The following is an 18171-nucleotide window of genomic DNA, read 5'->3' as shown; positions in this document are numbered from 1 at the left end:
TGTGTTCACCGACAGTCCGTGAAGGCATCGTGGACAGCGGCGGCCCCGCCGACGTCGCAGTCACGTGACGAGGTGGACAGAAACAAACATGGCGCCGCGAAAGTGAGGAAAAGTGCTGGGTGAGTGTTTGTGAGCGGAGCGCTGGCCTTCAACCGCCGCCTCAGCCGCTCGGAGTGCCGGGCAGGAGCGGCAGGCCGACCCGCTCTGTAGCGTCACGGTTTAGTTGCGGGAAAACCGAAAAGCGCCAACTTTTAACGGCCTCTTTTCGCTGACTCGTGTAGTCAGCTTGTTTCCATATCAACCGCTGCCCTCGCGCCGTGTGAGCAAACGTTACGTCCAGTGTGCGATGTTTCAGGCCGCTCACGCGCCTCTGTTTGTTTTTGTGTTAACGCAGAGGGCAGTTTGTTCAGGCCCCACCGCATGACGGAGGAGAAGAGGAGGAGGAGACCCACCATCATCAGGTGAAGCAGGTAGTAGGCGTGGCCTGAGGGCTGTCATTCATTCTGCTGTTTGTTATTAAAGACGGAAACAACAAGCGGTTCGAAGGATTAAAGCTTCGTGTTTTGGGGGTGAACTGACCCTTTAAATAATCCCGCTGAACAATCACAAACTTAAATTATTTAATCGTGACCATCAAAGCAAACTTCAGACTCGTATCACACATTCATGTTTGTTTTCTCAGCTGCTGTGCAAAAGTCTTGAGCCACCACTCATAATTATTTGGGATTTTACTCCATTGGGGACTTTTCTTTACATTTAAAATCAAAAAATGTGGGGGAAAAAAAACAAAGTTTGGGGTATGGAAAGTATGTTTGAACCAGGAAGGTGATTCCCAAAGAACTATTAGCTGAAACTAGGTATATCTCAGCATGGTGTGCTGTGTGTTTTTAACAAAGAGGAGGAAGCTAGACGAGTGGAGGACAGAAGAAGTGAGAGGTGTTAACAGCAGGTGACAGTCATGTCCTTCAGAGAGAAGACCTGAGAGATCCATCTGCTGTTCACTGAAGCCTCATCAGGAGTGGTCTCAGGGGAAGGATGGCTCTCAGGAAGCCATTCTTAAAGAAGGGAAACAGGTATGCCTCATTACACCTGAACTGGATTTAACATTAATGGACACAGGTCTGGTAGAGCGACCAATCAAAATCATGGTCCGAATGTGTGGAGGAGGTCAGGAGGGAGCTACAACAGCGAGTGTCTACAGCCGTCTGTAAAACATGGTGGAGGCTGTGTCGTGGTCTCTGCTGTCCTTCAATCAGTGTGTTGATCTCATCAAAACTGAATTATCAACTCTATGAAAGTGCGGTCAGATTTCCACACGCCATCAGTACCGTCTGGAAACATCTGACTGGCAGCAGCTTCGTTTTTCAGCATGAGGCTGATGCCAAACACACTGCCAGTGCAGGAGAAGCCTGAGGAACACCATCAGTCACAGATCGGCCTCGACAGAGCCCGGACCTCAACATCCCTGAAGCAGAGTGAGATCATTCTGATGGAGAACAGGACAAAAAACAGAAACATCCAAAGAAGAGCTTTGAATGTCCCTCAGGACGCTTGGAGAATCATTTCTGAAGATTCCTCAGAGAGTTCGGACTGTGCTGGAGGATAAAGTGATCTGACCAATTATCGACTTTACCAATCCAATGATGATTGGAGCAGAAGACAATGGTTGGGTGGATCCTAATGTTACGGACTGTGGTGATATTTGAGATCAGAAACGACGTGTTAATAAAACCCTGTTTGGAGCTTGGCAGCCACATGTTTTATTACGTGTTTATGGAAGCAGTGGATCTAAAGATGATTACTAATAACTTTAACTCAATGATTTTACGGCTGGTTGGTTTATTATTTAGAGTTTTGTGTGTCTGCTGGCTGCAGTTACTCAGGAACAGAGCAAGATGGCGCTGAGGAAGCAAAAGCTCATTGACGTGGCCTCTGAGAGCCAGAAGGAGGAGGACTCGCAGGAGGACAACGCTGCAGACGAGCAGGTGAAGAAACGCGAGCGTCCTGAATGAACGTGAGGTCGCTCTCGTGGAACCAGGATCAGTAAAATCTGACTGATAATCTGGCAGCCGCATGAAAAACAACATCAGAACTGTTTGTCCTTTTTTATCTCTGCAGGACGAGCTCTCGACGTCGCTGCTCGCCACGTCAATGGCGAGGGAGAAACGGCAGAGGGAGAGCAAATCCAAACCTAAAGGTGCAGAAGCAGGAGCATGGAGGTGGAATCAGGGCATTTCGGGAGGATCAGGAACTGCTGAACGTGTTTCATTTTGAGGGTGTAAGCAGGACTTTGGTGATGAAGCTCTGTGTGTGTGTTTGCAGAGATGTCCGAGGAGGAGATGATGGACTTGGCTCTGCGCCTGAGCGAACAGGAAGCCAGCGCCACGGCACTCAGACGGCAGCAAGAGGAGGAGGAGGCCATGATGAGGGCCATCAAGGAGAGCGTGAGTACAGAGCTGAAGCAGGCGTGCACGCATCTGGGTTTTATTTCTGTCCTGTTTACCTGTCGGTCAGCAGCTGATGGCAGTTTGCACCAATCAGGGCCTCTCTGCAGAGCGCCGGCTCTTCTTCTCTAAGACGATGTTACAGATCTGCGTGAATCCTGACATTAGCATGGTTTACTTTTACCGCCAGGATGAGAGTCGTCCTCTAAACCTGTTATGCGCTTCTGAGAGTTTCAGTCATGTTCTTTAAACTTAGCTAAAAGCTACAGAACAGCACAGATTACAATGCTAATCTTAGTAAATAAACAAATCAGAGCAAACAGACAAATGAATGCAGAGAAAGATGTTCCTGCTTTTCCTCTCACAGATGGTCGGGCAGACGCAGGCGTGCCGGACCCCCAAGAGTCCATCTCAGCCCACCGACGGTTCCCTCAGGCTCTGCTCCCGCCGCAAACTAGCGTACTCGAACGGGAAGACAACGCTCGCCATCGATCGAGGAGCCTCAGAGGACGGCTGCCTTCAAGGTAACACCGGCGTCCATCTGAGGTCAGACTTCACACCAGGAAATAAATATGAAAGGCACTGTTTCTTTGTTCCAGCAGGATCTGGAGACGGTGACAACGGGAATTTAAAGAGGAAGAGGAAAGCGGGGAGTCCTCTGCCGGAGATGCCAGACTTGTCGCAGACTCAGGTCTACTCTCAGGCGTCTCCCTGCAGCTCCGAGTCTCTGCCGGCTCTCCCCGACTCGCCGCAGGTTCGTCGTCGTCTGCGATCTGTAGGAAACGTGCGTCAGAAAAGTCGTTTAAAGGTTCATCTCTTTGTTTCCTCCCAGAGCTCCGACTCCACGCAGATCGAGGACTCACAGCTGCGTCGGTCTCCCGTCTTTCCACTGACGGGCTGCCGGGCGGAGGTCCGCATCGGCCGGCTGAGCCAGGACCTGCTGGACACCTGCAGGAGCTCCGGGTTCGTGTTGTGCTCTCAGAATGGTTCGAACACCACCCAAAAGTCCCCTCGTCCCGAGAGCCCGACGTTCCCTGAAAGTGACGTCGCCTCATGTCCCAAAAGCCCCGCCCTGTCTGGTACAGATCCCAACAACAGCGACGAGATTGAGCCGAGCCCCGAGTGCGCTAAAAGCCCCGTGTTTGGCAGGAACGCTCAGCACGAGAGGTCGCCGAGCGCCCCCAGACCCCAAGACGCCGTGCGCAGCCAAGACGGTGAAAACTCAGGATTCACGTTTTCTTCTCAGGACAGTTTAACCCCCTCCGCGAGACCCACGTCCCCCGTGTTCCCACGAAGCCCCGGCATTCCTCCATCAGAACGGTTAGCATTCCCAGAAAGTCCCAACAGAGGACAGGCCGAGCCGAGCCACGCCCACTCCGAGAGCCCCGTGTTCGGACTGCAAGAGCAGAGGTGCGAGAGTCCTCCAGCCAACAGGAAGGTGAGCTCAGAGGTCGCAGTGCTGCATGCAGGGTCAGAGCGCGCTTTCCCTCAGAAAGCCGAACGCTCGATACGTTTACGTGGATTCTCTGAAAGCGTCACGATGAGTCGCTCGATCGTGTGCCTCACTGATCCACACTGGGCACTCAGTTATTTGACTTTTCAGACTCTTTTCTCTATTTTTGTTGCTTTTTATTGCAGGACGGTCAGAGTCGATTGGACGGGCTGAAAGCGTCCGAGTCAGGTACGAAGGTCGCTCGCTCTGCTTTCGGACTGTGTGGACTGTGTCTGTTTTTATTGACGGTGTTTTTATTCTGGATTTCCTCGATGCAGACGAGCTGAGCGGGCGGGCCAAAGCCCCGAACCCGCCCGAGAGTCAGCTGACCAGCGATATGACGCTAGTCTGGTCTGACGGGGACGAGGACGTCACGGTACACAGCTGATCATTTTACTACAAGAACACAGCTCAGCTCGTCCACACAGACTGCAGATGAAGACGGGCGATGTTTTCATCTCTGTCACATCATCTTAAAAATGTCTTTTTTTGCTTTTTTGTTTTTCCTGCAGCCGACCGGCTCTCCCAGCCCCGTCTTCCCAGAGGAGACGTCAGTTCATCAGGCGGAGAGCCCGGCGGCCTCCCTGAACCACGTGGCTGCTTCTTCAGGGGCGACTGGATCAAACTGCAGGTCTTTTTCAACCCTGAAATAACATTCACCTGTCTCACAGCCTACGTTACACCCACCCTCAGTCACCTGAGGTGGTTCATGCTCGTCCCAGCGCCTCCTCCCTGTCGAGGTTATCCAGGCAGATCCAGCTGGGCGATATTAGAAGTCTTTCATGGCCTAGAAATACCCTGAGATCCCCCGAGAGGGACTGGGAAGCTTTGCTTGAACGGACGGATAGATGGAAGTGTTTCCTTAGAAACAAAGGAGGCGTGGCCTGAATACAGTCAGTAAACACGGGCCTGTGGGTTTTGTGCACACGTTACTTGAATCCAGCTGTAACATTTGTGCACACACAGACAGGACAGTGAAGTCCTGCTGCAGAACGAATCATGCAAACCAGTTTCCGTCTCCTCTCTCTGTCTGTTTCCAGCCTGCGTCCTCAGAGCAGCTCCAACAGACAAACTTCACCTGAAACTTCTTCCAAGTCCGGCACAGAGGAGCCGCGGCCTGATCGCAGCAGGACGCTCTCCTCTGTCGGCTCTGGAGAGTCCGCCGACTCCACCACGGTTCACTACTACTGGGGCGTTCCCTTCTGCCCGCGAGGCCTCGACCCGGACACGTACACGCAGGTGGTCACGCTACAGAATACGATCATTTATAACGGACTCGTTTACACGTTTACAGCACAAACCCCGTAAACTGTTAGAAGACAGTCATGGTTCTGACATCAGGACGAGGCTTCGCTGCTTTCTTTTACTTCATGCATGACATTCTGCAAAAATAATTAGTGACTCTTTCAGTAATTAAATGTAGTTTTGGTCTTAGATGTGACAGAAATCAGCATGGCCGACGTTTCAAATGTGAAGTCAGCGTGTCTACAAATAATCCCTGAAATGTTTACAGTTTTTTTTCTACTTGTGGAACTTTATGATGTCACAGAGGGGGGGTATGGCTATTGTCAGTCAGAGAAGCCCCGCCATCTGCTGTTTACGAGGGACAGCCAATCAGAACAAAATCATAAAAGGCGGCGACAGAGGGTGAACCGAGGGGCTGCAGAAGCCCCTGTTTAGGATAAAGAAGGATTATTTTCAGCTGTGAATCATGCAAAGCAGCTTTAATGAAGTCCAGGGATTTTTTTTAAGTTAATGAAGTGTCAAATTTATTTTATTGTGTAAAATAAATTTGTTTGTTTTTAAACTCTTAAAAATGTCAAAATCAAATCAAATCTGAGTCACTGTGAAATCGGTAACGTGATGCGTGTGTGACGGAGAATGTTGACCCGAGTATCATAAGCGTGTGTTCACTCGTCCTTCCTGTCGCCGCTCAGGTGATCGTGGCTCAGATGGAGGTTTACGAGAAGACTCTGAAACGGGCTCAGCGGCGTCTGCTGAGGAAGGCGGAGTGGGGCGAGGCCGTCCTGCCGCAAACGGAGGTACAAAGATGTCTCAGAAGATTACGTTTGTTTGCTTCTGTTCCAGATGTTTGAACACGTGTGATGTTTTTAGAAATCGCCGTCGCACGAGTTGCCCGCTGGATCGCCTCAGCGTCACGCCGCTCGCAGGTAAAACTCTGCTTTCGGCCGTGAAGCGGCGTCTGCTTCGTGTTTGGAGGTTAAAGGAGATTTCCGTCTGATCTGACGAGGAACGTTCAATTTGTTCAAACTGGCTTTCAGACGAGGTCTCAGGCTGAGGAGCAAAACTCAGGATGAAGCTGCTGATACTCCGACGGCGGAGGAGAAGAAGGAGGAAGAGGAGCAAACGAAGACTGAAAACAAAGAGGAGGACGGGAAGAAGGATGGAGACGAAGAACCGATGGACGCTGAGGACTGTGAGGTTTGTCCAGGTAAGGATTTTGTCTCCCCTGTCCTCACGCCTGAGCCTGAGTTTAACGTTTTTCTTCAGACTTTCTGAATTTTCTTAGTTTATTTAAATAGAAGAAACTCATCAGATTATCTCTAATCAGGAAGTTGAGACGCTGAGGCTGATGGGAGTGTAAAGGACCTGAATGCAGTGAGAGGAGTGAACAATGATGCTGTGATATGTTTGTGTGCTTTTATTATCTGTGTTTTCCAATAACGTTATTCTTCATGTGACCTCAGAGACGCAGCTGAGCGGCGACAGCAGTCAGGACGTGACGCTGGTGTGTGACGCAGAAGATCAGGTGAGTCTGCTCAGGTGTGCGGGAGAAACTCCCAGACAGGAAGTCAGGAGGTTAACTGCAGGTCCCAGCTGACTCCTCCTCCACCCGGGAGCAGCTGGCGGTCCTCGCTCTGCTCAGCCTCCGGTTCGTCGCGTGCTGCAGGACCTGCAGAGCAGACTGGGACCGCCGTCAGCAGCTGCTCTCCATCACGGTGGAGTTTGAGTCTGACAGGAAGGACTGCTTTCAACTGATTAGCAGCAACTAGACTTTCAAAATAAGAGCGTGGAGCTTGTCTGCTAGTAAATGGATGGTGTTAGAGAAGATACCTGCAGCACCGTCACAGTGACGATTTCATTGATGAACGTCACCGTGTGTGTGTGTTCATCCTTTATATCTGAGCTCGTTTTCTGATTTAACTGCGTTAAAGCTGATTGGCCGACTCTGACAGCAACTGGTCCTGACGCCTTATGGCAGAGTTTTCAGGGCAGCACGGTGCTGCAGTGGTTAGCACTGATGCCTCACGTTGTGGATGTTCTAGGTTCAAGTCCACAGGTCAGCACCACCTCTGTGAGTTTGCATGTTCTCTTCCTCAGAGCCACGAGACCCTGAGCTGTACAAGCAGCAGGTGGAGGTGCTGGGTGGGTTTGTGTGTGGCAGCAGTCAGTAAATAATGTGTTAAAGTGCTGAAATAATGTGAAAAGTTTGTCCGCAGCCTGCAGCTAAAAATCCGGAGATTCAGATGATCCTTCACGCTGATCCTCCCTCCAGGAGCGAGCCACAGGTGGAGGAGGTGGAGGCCGACGGTAATCAGACAGAAAAGCTCCATTTTCACCCTCCATGCTGCGTGTTTAAGAAGCTGAAGCTGTCATTTATCCTCAGTTCCAACAGGTGAAAAGATGGAGGCGGACGTCCCCGTCAGCAGCAGCGAGGGCGGCGCCGGTCAGCCTGCGAGCAGGGAGGAGGTGCAGGAGGACGGAGGGGATCCAGATGTGGAGGAGATAAAGGACCAAGCGCCGTCGCCTGGGCTGGAGCCGGCCGTCGTCCCCCGCAGCCCCGAGACCGCCGTCGACTGCCCGCTCTGCCAAGCGTCCTTCCCCGCGAGCAGGATCGAGATGCACGCCGCGTACTGCGACGGCGAGGTGGCAGTCGTGGAGGAGAGGAGGCCCAAGGTCGACTACATACAAGGTGAGTTGTTTTTTTTTAAAATCCGCAGAGTTCTTCAGGAACTTTAATCATTCAAACGCAGCGAGCGGCTCGAAAAAGGAGAAACAAGAACAGCTCAGAGAAATCTGAGATGAAAGAAAACACAGAAGAAGAAAAACAAGAAAGACGTCAAAGAACAAAATGATAAAACACTGCTGAAGGTTCATAGATCGGAAAGATGCTTTAACTATCACACATGCCCTGTAGATGACAGAGGATGATTTATTTTGTCTTACAGCAGCCACAGAGTAACTCAGTAACATCAATTATATAATAGGAAAAAAGAAGAAGAACTCAGCAGAGGAATAAAGGAGTAATAGAAATTAAATAAATCATAGAATAAACAGACATTTAAAATAAAGAAGCTTTTATATAATAGTGAAGTTCCACTGTTGTTCAGCAAACTGCGATCATAAACCCGAGCTTCCATGATCGGGACGTTTGTTTTGGTTTGTCGTCATCGTGGAAATCTTTCAGACATATTCAGAAGCAAAAACTTTGCTCTGTGCTGCGTCTCGTATATCCGAGCCGATCGCGGCTCTGCTGGAAGCTGCACTGGCACTGAGAGCAAAATCCATCAAACCGGAGTGTCCACTATCAGCTTCTCAGTCCTCCACCTCGTCCTGTGTGATGGTTTTAAATGATGATTCATTCTGCGTCAGCCAAATATAAAGAACACAGTGCTTCACGTTTTGAATGAAATTGGAGTTCAGGCTGTGTCAAACTCGGGCGTGGCGAGCGTGGCGAGCGTGGGCGTTAGATTATCGGAGTGATTCACAGGTAGAAAATCAGTTCTCTCAAGATTTTTTTATTCCAAACCTTCACATTGAAGCTAGTTGGACGCTTTTCTGTATCAGTGTGTCCTAACAGTGACAAAACGCTGCCACCATCAGGCCAAACTGGGAATTACAACATGAGTCACCGGTGAGAGTCAGATGTGGCATTTTGTGGTTTGATTTGTGGTTTCAGTCGGAGCTTTGTTCTCCTCTTTAGTGTCACGGAAGACTCAGAGGAAGAGAACACACAGAGCGAACGCCGAAGACACAAATGACGGCGCTGACGTTGGCAGGTAGGTGTGTCTGCGGCAATGTCTACATTAGCCGCAAGAGCTCTTTGTTTTCTGACTCGCTGCTTTCTTCTAAATGAATCCAACAGGAACCAGGAGAAGTGCTACATCTGTCAGAGAGCCGTGCCTCTGAAGGACTACAGCCGACACACCGAGCTCTGCATCCAGCACCACGGATCCAAGACTGCAGCTGTAAGCCGGCGACGCTCTGAAACCACACACCTGTCTGCTTGTAGCTTAGACAGTCCGCCAGTTTAGTCTGCAACAAACCGCGATCAGCCTTTTTTTCACTGTGTAAACTCAAATCTGTTTACAAAGAAAGAGCAGGCACATTTGAGCCGCTCGTTTCAGTGAAACTTTAGCTCGTTATCTTGGTTTGGTTTCGTTTTTTTTACTCTGGACCCACTTTTTTTTTAATTTCTATAGTAAGTCATAGAAAACCAAACATGCTACTGTGCAGAGCAGATATGGCCAAAAATATTTATCACGATATACATTTGAAAATTTGCGTTATAAATGACGATATAATTGATGCGAGACAAAATACAACCCCACAGCATTACGAGCGCAAAAAACACCCATTTATTTTCACTTAAACAAGCAGCTGTTTTTTTTATGTGCATTAAAGCTATATAAAAATTTAACAGTGCAAATGCAAATTCCTTGCTGAAAGTTTAACCAAAGGGCATTTCCAGTAGAAATGGGCTGACATATCCTGAGCATAACCATGTATAATATCCACTGAAATTAAAAAGAGGAGCTTTGCAACATTAAACTGCAGTGTGCCAAATAAAAAAGTCAAATACGTATTTTTCAGACCATAAGGTGCACGAGATTATAAGGCAACAAAGCAGTCAGATAAATCAAACTTTATTCAACTCATTCTTCTTGCTTCCTCCACTTCTGTACCATTGATTCATTAATGCTGTATTCTACCACAGCTGCTCTATTCCCATGTTGTTGCAGTATATTAATGACTAACCTCGTAATGTGGATGGATTATCTCAGTTGTTCTCCTGACTGAAGTTTGGTCTGTTTACAGCATCCTGCCATGCGACTGTATTTGTCTCTAACCATCAGGAACCTTCACGTTAACTTTTATTGAGTGGAAAAGTGTTAGCGTTCATCCTCCAGCTTCACTGTTTATGCTATGCTAACATAGCTGTGTCGCTAGCGATCACGTAGCACATCATTATATACCAGCTAGCCCAACTTCAGTAACCCTACAAACGTCACTGCTGTTTAGTTTTCTGTCTTCATTTATGTTGGAACTGATAAGCAGAGCTGTACGTTTCTGAATTTTTTCAGAAATCTCGTCAGTCAGAACATGCTATCTCATGCATAGGTAACTAGCGAAATTAGCGAGCTAACTTCTGTTAACTTCCTGCTAACTTCTAACTTGGTTAAATGTAATAAATTCTGTTTTCATGGATACCTGGATGTTAAACTTCATAGTTACACCTGGTAAAGCAGCAACACTGATCGTTTTATTAAAGATGGTAAATGGCCTGCATTTGTATAGCGCTTTTCTAGTCCATAGGACCCCAAAGCGCTTTACACTACATTCAGTCATTCACCCATTCACACACACATTCACACACTGGCGATAGCAAGCTACATTGTAGCCACAGCCACCCTGGGGCGCACTGACAGAGGCGAGGCTGCCGGACACAGGCGCCACCGGGCCCTCTGACCACCACCAGTAGGCAAACATGGGGTTAGTATCTTGCCCAAGGATATTTGGCATGCAGCCAGGAGGCAGCCTGGGATCGAACCACCGACCTTCTGATTAGTGGCTGACCTGCTCTGCCACCTGAAAGAATTTAGACAGTTTTTAACTCTCAGTGATGCTGCAGTGCTCGTTTGACTTTGGGACCTGAAGCGGACGGAGTTTAGGACCCAGATTACTCCCAGATTTACGAGCACCTTAGTCCGACAAATACGGCAATAACGACGGCCGCTTGCATGTTCTATTAAAAAAAAAAAGTGCTTTGGTGGGTATGTGACAGACAAACACCAAACCAGTTCCACACCACTGAAGTGGCACCCTCTTTACAAACCAATTCTGGTTCATCCGTTTCTCATTCTCCGTTACCACCGTGCTTTTTCGGCCATGTGCGCATGCACGTTTTACCCATATCCTGTCGTGATAATTTTCTTATCGTTGCCTAACATTGTACCGGTATTACCGTGAACGGTATAATATGGCCCAGCCCTACTACTGTGTTGTAGTGTGAGCGGTGAGGACTTTATCAGCAGTAAAAATTGTAAAACATGAAAATACAGGACCAATTGGACCCTCTGGCAGCCCTGCTCTGGACCCCGGGCCTTATGTTTGACACCCCCCTTTGCCAGATGGCTTTGGCGGTGTAGATCCACAGGTGACGGTCTGACAGGAAGCAGGATGTTCGTGGCATTTTTCCAGGAGAAACATCAAGGAAAATGTGTAACAGCAGCAAGCTTTTATTTTGAAATCAGACACCTGTTGATCCTAAATTACAGCAGGCGTTTGTTTTTGTATTCCTAAACTTAGTTTTTATTGTTTTTTGGTTAAAAGCAGAGCAGACAGAGCAGGAGACAACAGACAGGGACATCGTAGCTCAGGTGACGAAGAAGAGAAGCTGCTTGGAAAGCTGAAGAGTTTCATTCAAAGTGCCGACTGTTGGTGTTAAAAGAGTAAAAGTTCAGTAAAGAAACTTAAAGATGTCTAAAAGTTGTTGTTTTCTGATCTTGCAGAGGGGAAATCTGCTGCTGGCTCTGGATCAGACGGAGAGCAGAGACTCGGGTACGTCATCGTTGTTGCTCTTTGTTTTTCTTCCTCTGGAACACAAAAATCTGAATGATAAAAAAAAGCAAAGGCTGTATATAAAAGATGGATGTAGCCCCATTACGGTGGTTTGTCATTTGATGTCGTTGTTTTTTGGGGGGGTTTCCTGAAGGCAGAATTTGCCAGATTCAGATGAGAGCGTGGAGTGCTAAGCTATCGGCTAATGCTAGCTAGCTTTGTTAGCATGCTGTATGATTGACTGCATGGTTGTATCACAGATACCTGCTAATAGTTGCTGAATAACAAATTTGAAATCACCATGTTTGTAGCACAGAGTCGTTGGACGGTCTGAGGCAGCCATGTTTTTACAGCCACGCCCCCAATAAAGCAGCCTGCAGGAACGTCGCTGAATTTACTGTTCAAAGGGGTTTTTTTTATTCTGAGCAGTGGTGAAGAAATCTCATTTATCGATTTATCGTGTGATGCTGCTGATGTGATGTCAGAGAGCCCGAGGCTCCGCGTGAGCGTTTGATTCAGTGGAAACGAGCTGACAAAGAAAAGCCTGTCGGACCATTAGCTGTATGTATTATTGTTATTATTATGAGTTTATTTAGGTGATTTAATTTATTCTGTTTTCAGATCAGCCTTCTCTGCTTTTCTTTAACTTACACAGAATAAAACAATGATGATAAAAAACAGAGAAAAAGTAAAATAGAGTAAACACTGATGAGACGTTCCTGTGAGCTCAAAGCTTCCAGCAGAGAGGTCGGTTTGAGACGGCTGCAGTTCCTCACTCTGACCACCAGAGGGCGTCTGACGCTCATATCTGTCTTTGCTTCCTCGTTTTTCTTTATGACAGCACTGTCAGCAGGTCGAAGGTCACACAAGTGACATGTAAAGGAGGATGCTCAAAAATGAAAGCCTCCGCCTGTAGACTCCTGATGGGAGAAAAATGCCAGAGCCCCGACTGCTCTCTGCAGATCACTGGAGCTAAATGAAAACCCAAAAGTCTGAGTCACCGTTAAACATCTTCAGCGACAACTCGCCGTGGCCTTCGTGCAGAGCGGAGCGTCTCGCTGTCAGACTTTGTCTTTTGTTTCTGTTCTCACTGGAATTTGTTTTTCCGAGGCGAGGCCCGCGCCGGCCTTGGCCTTGTTGCAGTGTAGTCTAACGAGTTTAAAGGGAGGAAAACACGAGGAATGAGTCTCAGATGTCCACGATAAACGTATCCAAAGCTAAACGCTCAGCGCTCAGGCTTCAGACTGGGATGGAGTCAAATTATAATCTCTTTATTTAACTTATTCACCAAACTGAGCCGCGCTTCACTGAGCAGTGATGAGCTGCTCGTCACGTTTCAGCAGCAGGACTCAGTTACAGTCCTCGTGTTTCACAGGCGTCCTAAATCAAACAGTCTGGCCTCCCGAAGGTTCACCGCGAAGAAATTTCTCACAGATTTGAACCCTGAGATGAAGTTACTGACTGGAGACTTTGATAGTTCTGGTATAAAGTCTTTTGTTATGATGATTATTGAGACTCTGATGTGACTGATTATAGATGAAGCTCCAGGTTTTGTTCTTCTGTTATCAACGTTCCCGTTTCTAAAAGTCAGGGACACATGGTCGGGATGTTTCTAGAAACGGGGAAAGCTGTTGTCCTGCTGATGTGATGTCACCACTGAATCAGGGTTCATAAAGTCACGTTTTCCTGCCTCGCTGTGTTTCTGCAGATGCTGGCCCGTCTGGATCCAAAGTCCTGCCCGGGTAAGGCGCCTTTAAAACAGCTCTGGGTTTGAAGTCCAGCTGTAAAGACACCTGAAATCTTCCTGCTACACCCTGTTTGTTCAAGTTTTAGACGCCTGAAATCTTCTCTGTCTTCATTCTTTCAGTGATGTCATCGATCTGCGGGATGATGATGATGACGAGGAGGAAGTGTCAGCATTCAGGGTCAGTAACTCTCCCATCAGGTCCTTCACACCCATCTCAGAAGCCGCCGACTGCCTTATCGACTTCAAGAAACAGCAGCGAGCCAAGAAGCCGTACCAAAGACGCCGATGAGGGCGGAGCCTTAACTGGAGCCTACAGCGGGCTGAAGGACATTTCTGCAGATCGAACTTTTGAGTGCTGAAAGTGCGTCGGGCTGACGCTGAAGATGTCTCAGTCTACCTCTTCATGAACATTTCCTTTATGTTACTGTAGCTTCGCTCAAACATGAAATGAAATTAAATGTTGGATTTTCTGCCTTTGATTTTCTGTCCCGTCGTCATGGATACTCGTGTGGAAAAAGCGGGTTAGATGCGCTGAGGCACTGCTCACTGCATTTACAGGTGAGGCCAAACCAAAGTACCGAAACCTGCAGTTCCTCTAGTGGCCACATGAGGCGGCAGTGAGTCAGTCCCCATAAACCCTCACAGTACAGTCGAGTTTTCAGCTGATCGTTTCACTCGGTTTGCTTGTGTGCGCTGGCCTTCGGTGAACATTCTGCTCGCCGTGCTCTGACACACCTTTGTGTTGCCGAGCGACTGGGATGGGCGGGATTAGAAATGAGTCCGTCAGAGGGACGCCTCAGGTTAGAGAGGCGAGGCTGACGTGGTCTGGACAAAGGAGGAGAAGAGGGAGCCCTCAGAGCTCTCTGGGTGTCATCCAGAGAAGGATAGGCTGGTTATGGAGGCAGGTGGTCCGGCGTGGTGACCTCTGAGGTCACTGAAGGAAGAAGTGCTGAATGTGGCTGTGCTGAAGTCGTGACTGAGTGATTGTGTCAGCGCAGCTCAGAGTTTCCTAGATTACCCAAGAAAAACACAGCAGAAAGTCCGGTGTGCCCTCAAGCAAGGGTGTTGTGCCATCACAGTTGATGCACCTCAGCAGCATCAGACAGACGGGCCTGCAGCTGGTTGGGTGAAGGTGTCTTTTGGACCAGTCTTTTCCTCCGTCGTGGCTCAGAAATGACACTACAGCACCAAACTGCATCTGTCATCGCTCCAGGAGAGTGACACGCCACGGCATCCAGACCTCACTTTCCTGTAACGTAACAGTAACATCGAAGACTTCCTGTAAACCAGAGGACACCACGGTTAGAGAGGTTTGCTCCACAGGTGAACTCAACAGTATTTAACAGTGTCGGTGCTTCAGTCGAGTCCCGCTCTGTGCATTGTTTCCTCGATCAAAGATGGACGAAGGCTTGTGATGTCACTCGCTGGTTTCTGGGTTTTGAGGCCTCAGCGTCACCATTTTGGCTGCTAACCTGTTCACCCGCTGTTGGCAAGCTAGCCCTTGCATGGTTGTTTAACAGCAGACACGGTACCTGCTGAGTAGTACACTGAATAAACGCCTAGCATGAAATATTAGTTCTCAAATAATTTAAAAAAGGCTCAACAGCACAAACACACTGCAGAGGCCCAGTTCAGGGAGTCCTGCTAGCAGCCTGTCAGTCACAGAGGCCACGCCCCCTAGCTTTGAGGAACAGGCTGTCTGTAAAATCCGTCACCGCTGGAGCCTCGAGTGCAGTGTAATGTGCATTATTCTTACTCAGCCTCCAAACTGAAGCTTAAAGAAAGAAAAACTAGAAGTGCTTTGACTTGTTTGTCTTCACAAGACAAAAATGATCAAAATCAATATTTTTGTGAATGTTTTCTATAAAATCTCATAAACAAGTGTTTCCTGTTCCTGTTCTGCACTGACTCGTCCTGTGTCTGAACACTGAGAGTTTCTCTTTTACTTTGCAGTGAAAGTCAGTTTACTGATTATTCCTGATGTAAGTGAACGCAGCACTGATGAGTTATCTGAAAACATCACCGTCCTGTAAGATCTTTCTGCCTCATTTTCACCTCTTTGGCCACAAAACACTTGAAATGAATCGAACCTCTTCCCATTTCTTTGATGAAAACAGACTTAAATGAACTGCGCTGAACTCCGAACACTTCGTGTCCTTCATCGTTCGTCCTTCACACGATCTCTGCACCTTCAGGAGGCCCCAGACGGCCTGTCGTCAGGTTCATTTGCTCCAGCCTTAGGTTTCAGTTTCCTCTGCAGCATTCTGTGGCCGCTGTGTTGAAACATTCGCTGTCTCAACGCTGAGCGAGTTGCACCACCAGGCGAAAGTTTAGAAAGAATAAAGGCGCAACTTAAGTTTGGATGAAGAAATGAGCTTCTTAGAATAACGAGCAGCACAGGTGGAGCCGTTGTTTCTGCAACTTCCTGGGTTTATTTAGTGGACAGGTTCTCTGAAACGAGACAAAGAAACCACCGAACTGCTCAACGATAAGTAACACATCAGTGAGTCACGTTCTTCATACACCACCACACCTGACAGCTCCAGCTGTGACCTGACCGATGTATGATGAGATGTATATAACTTTATATATGCAGGAATATCGGTGTGTGTACTTTAAGAGCTTTTACTCTGAAAATATTCACAGGATGAAGGTGAAATGTGACGTTTGTGTACTGAAATAAGTCAGCTGGTTCACAGGTTTTTCTTGCTCATTTTCTTATGAAACACATTTGTTTTTTCCAGAAAAGCTGGAAAACTGTTAACGCTTCTGTATTCTGGCAGCTCGGCTCGAGCTCCTGAAGCCCACCAGGCCCGACTCCAGGTGGGGTCGGTAGCTGCATCTCGAGGATAACCGTCTCCCGTCCTGCTGGGATCACAGGGAAAGCTCGGACATTCAGGCTCATACGTCTGGGCACCTCAGGTGTTGTGGGCGCGTCCTAGTGGCAGCTGGCTCTAGAACGCCTCAGTGGAGGAGGTGGTGGGAGACGGAGGTGTGGTTGGATGGAGTTGAAGTATGCCTGAGGGAAGGAAGCGCTGTTATTGTTTTACTTAGAGACAGCAGTCCGGCCGTTTTATCGTATTTGCTGCTTCCAGGTGTCAATTTTAAACTAAAACCGAACAAACTTCTTCACGTTCTCGAGGAACACTCGACCCTCGTCAGACGGGAACATCTGCCTCCTCGGGCTGCTGGACAATAAAACCACAGAGAGTAAAACCAAAGTCTGGTTGTTACGCCTTCTCGTTGGCGGGAGGAGTTAACCCAACAACTCCAATAAGTCGGTACAAGTGTTGTAGCAGATAAGAGCTTTTTTGGGCAGTTCCTCAAAAAAAAAAACAATGTCTCCAAGCCATACAACAATGTGGGGGAGAAAGGTTGTTCGGTTGTGCCAAAGAAAAATACCAAAAAGACAAAAACCAGAACTAAGCTGAGGTTTACTCTAAGAGGAAAACAAAGAAAAGAAAGTGCTAATCCTCAGCTCACAAAAGAAACTCAAACATTACATGCATGGCACCAACATCCTATGTGAGGAAACGTGCAGGGTCCCCCCCCACAAACCTTACACAACAAATGAAAAGATCCAGGGCAGCTCAGCACATGTGCCAAATGATCCTTAGCAGCGAGGAGGAGAGAGCCACCTCTAGCCACAGGTGAGTTCCTTTTATAAGGGCGTCCTCACTCCTGTTGCTGTATTCAAAGCTTCCTCCCTCCAATTAGCTGGAGATTCCCAAATTGTCACCAGCCTGCAGTCTGTGTATGTAGGAAATGGCAAGCAAAAGGAGGGGGGGGAGCAGACAGCTTCAGACACTTAACACTGCTTTTAGTTTCCTGAAATTAGTTTTGACTCACATGCTGCCGTCTGCCTAAATCCAGAGAAACACTGATGTTCACAGTGAAGTTCAGCTGTGCAGGAAAAGCTGGAGAAATGAATGGGAGGAATTCAGCCGGCGCTCCCACTGAAAGGTGACTGCATGTTGGATTTCATGACCTATTTGCCCCCAGTGACAGATGCCCCCCTCCCTGAGCCTGGTTCTGCTGGTGCTTTCTTCCTGTTAAAAGGTGAGTTTTTCTTTCCCACTGTTGCCCATTTGGGGTCATATGATTGTTGGGGTTTCTCTGGAAATATTAAGAAATAAAACTGTTGCACAGCACTGTGTATGCAGTAACTCAGCAGAGATATGAGAAAAATGTAATAAATAAAACGTTATAGAAACAGGACATTAAGAGCATCAAACATGAAAGTGAGAGAAAAGAAATAAACGTGTCATATCTCACTGAGGAGGTTTCCACACCTGCGGCTCCTCTCGGAGTGTCTTATGCTGAAACTTTCCACACTCAGACACCCACCCACCCCCTCCAATTACCACCCACTCACCGACCGGTTCAAGGTTAACTTTGACAAACAAATCCAAGCCCCACTCCGCGTGATAACTGATCCACGTGACTCGGATTCATTTTAAATCACCAATAATTAATCATTTCTGTGTGTGTGTGTGTGTGTGTGTGTGTGTGTGTGTGTGTGTGTGTGTGTGTGTGGTTTCATACCGGCTTCACCCCCACCCTTTTAACCAGCCTCCACCCTGGAGGTTGGTGAAACTGTTAAAAATGACTTTTTGACCTGTAATCCGTCACAAACAGGTCAAACGTGAGTGATGTGGAGTCATTTTGGTCCAGAAACAGCTCCG

At 48.0% G+C, this 18171-nt stretch overlaps 1 protein-coding gene across 6 annotated transcripts; it reads left to right on the top strand.

Moving 5' to 3' along the window:
* The first annotated feature begins 28 nt into the window (after window positions 1-28).
* On the top strand, window positions 29-13965 carry uimc1 (ubiquitin interaction motif containing 1). Of its 6 annotated transcripts, none has more exons than XM_084940998.1 (23): window positions 29-119; window positions 395-470; window positions 1876-1985; window positions 2119-2197; window positions 2323-2444; window positions 2812-2968; window positions 3047-3198; window positions 3277-3882; window positions 4083-4125; window positions 4215-4312; window positions 4449-4567; window positions 4977-5175; window positions 5874-5978; window positions 6052-6107; window positions 6219-6388; window positions 6645-6706; window positions 7398-7488; window positions 7565-7870; window positions 8882-8957; window positions 9044-9146; window positions 11691-11739; window positions 13448-13481; window positions 13607-13965. In XM_084940998.1, exons 3-23 carry the CDS (start codon window positions 1896-1898, stop codon window positions 13773-13775), a joined length of 2886 nt encoding a protein of 961 aa, XP_084797124.1. In that variant the 5' UTR covers window positions 29-119; window positions 395-470; window positions 1876-1895; the 3' UTR covers window positions 13776-13965. The 6 variants fall into 6 exon arrangements, with proteins under 6 accessions (XP_084797124.1, XP_084797123.1, XP_084797121.1 ...); XM_084940997.1 differs by having other exon boundaries at window positions 3044-3198; XM_084940995.1 differs by adding an exon at window positions 897-1073 and having other exon boundaries at window positions 2812-3198.
* Window positions 13966-18171: the final 4206 nt, after the last annotated feature.

This window comes from Perissodus microlepis, chromosome 10 (genome assembly GCF_051167445.1).
Source record: "Perissodus microlepis isolate ML-2025 ecotype Zambia chromosome 10, ASM5116744v1, whole genome shotgun sequence".
NCBI classification, from domain to species: Eukaryota; Metazoa; Chordata; class Actinopteri; order Cichliformes; family Cichlidae; genus Perissodus; species Perissodus microlepis.
The sequence above is the reverse complement of the archived record's forward strand: the minus strand, read 5'-3'. Positions and strand labels throughout refer to the sequence as shown.

Bases quoted from the DNA above. Each gene is read 5' to 3' on its own strand.
- uimc1 (XM_084940996.1), top strand. From the start codon at position 1,896: ATGGCGCTGAGGAAGCAAAAGCTCATTGACGTGGCCTCTGAGAGCCAG. The intron at 7,489-7,564 runs GTAATCAGACAG...ATTTATCCTCAG, and splicing joins GGAGGAGGTGGAGGCCGACG to TTCCAACAGGTGAAAAGATG. The intron at 13,482-13,606 runs GTAAGGCGCCTT...TCATTCTTTCAG, and splicing joins GGATCCAAAGTCCTGCCCGG to TGATGTCATCGATCTGCGGG.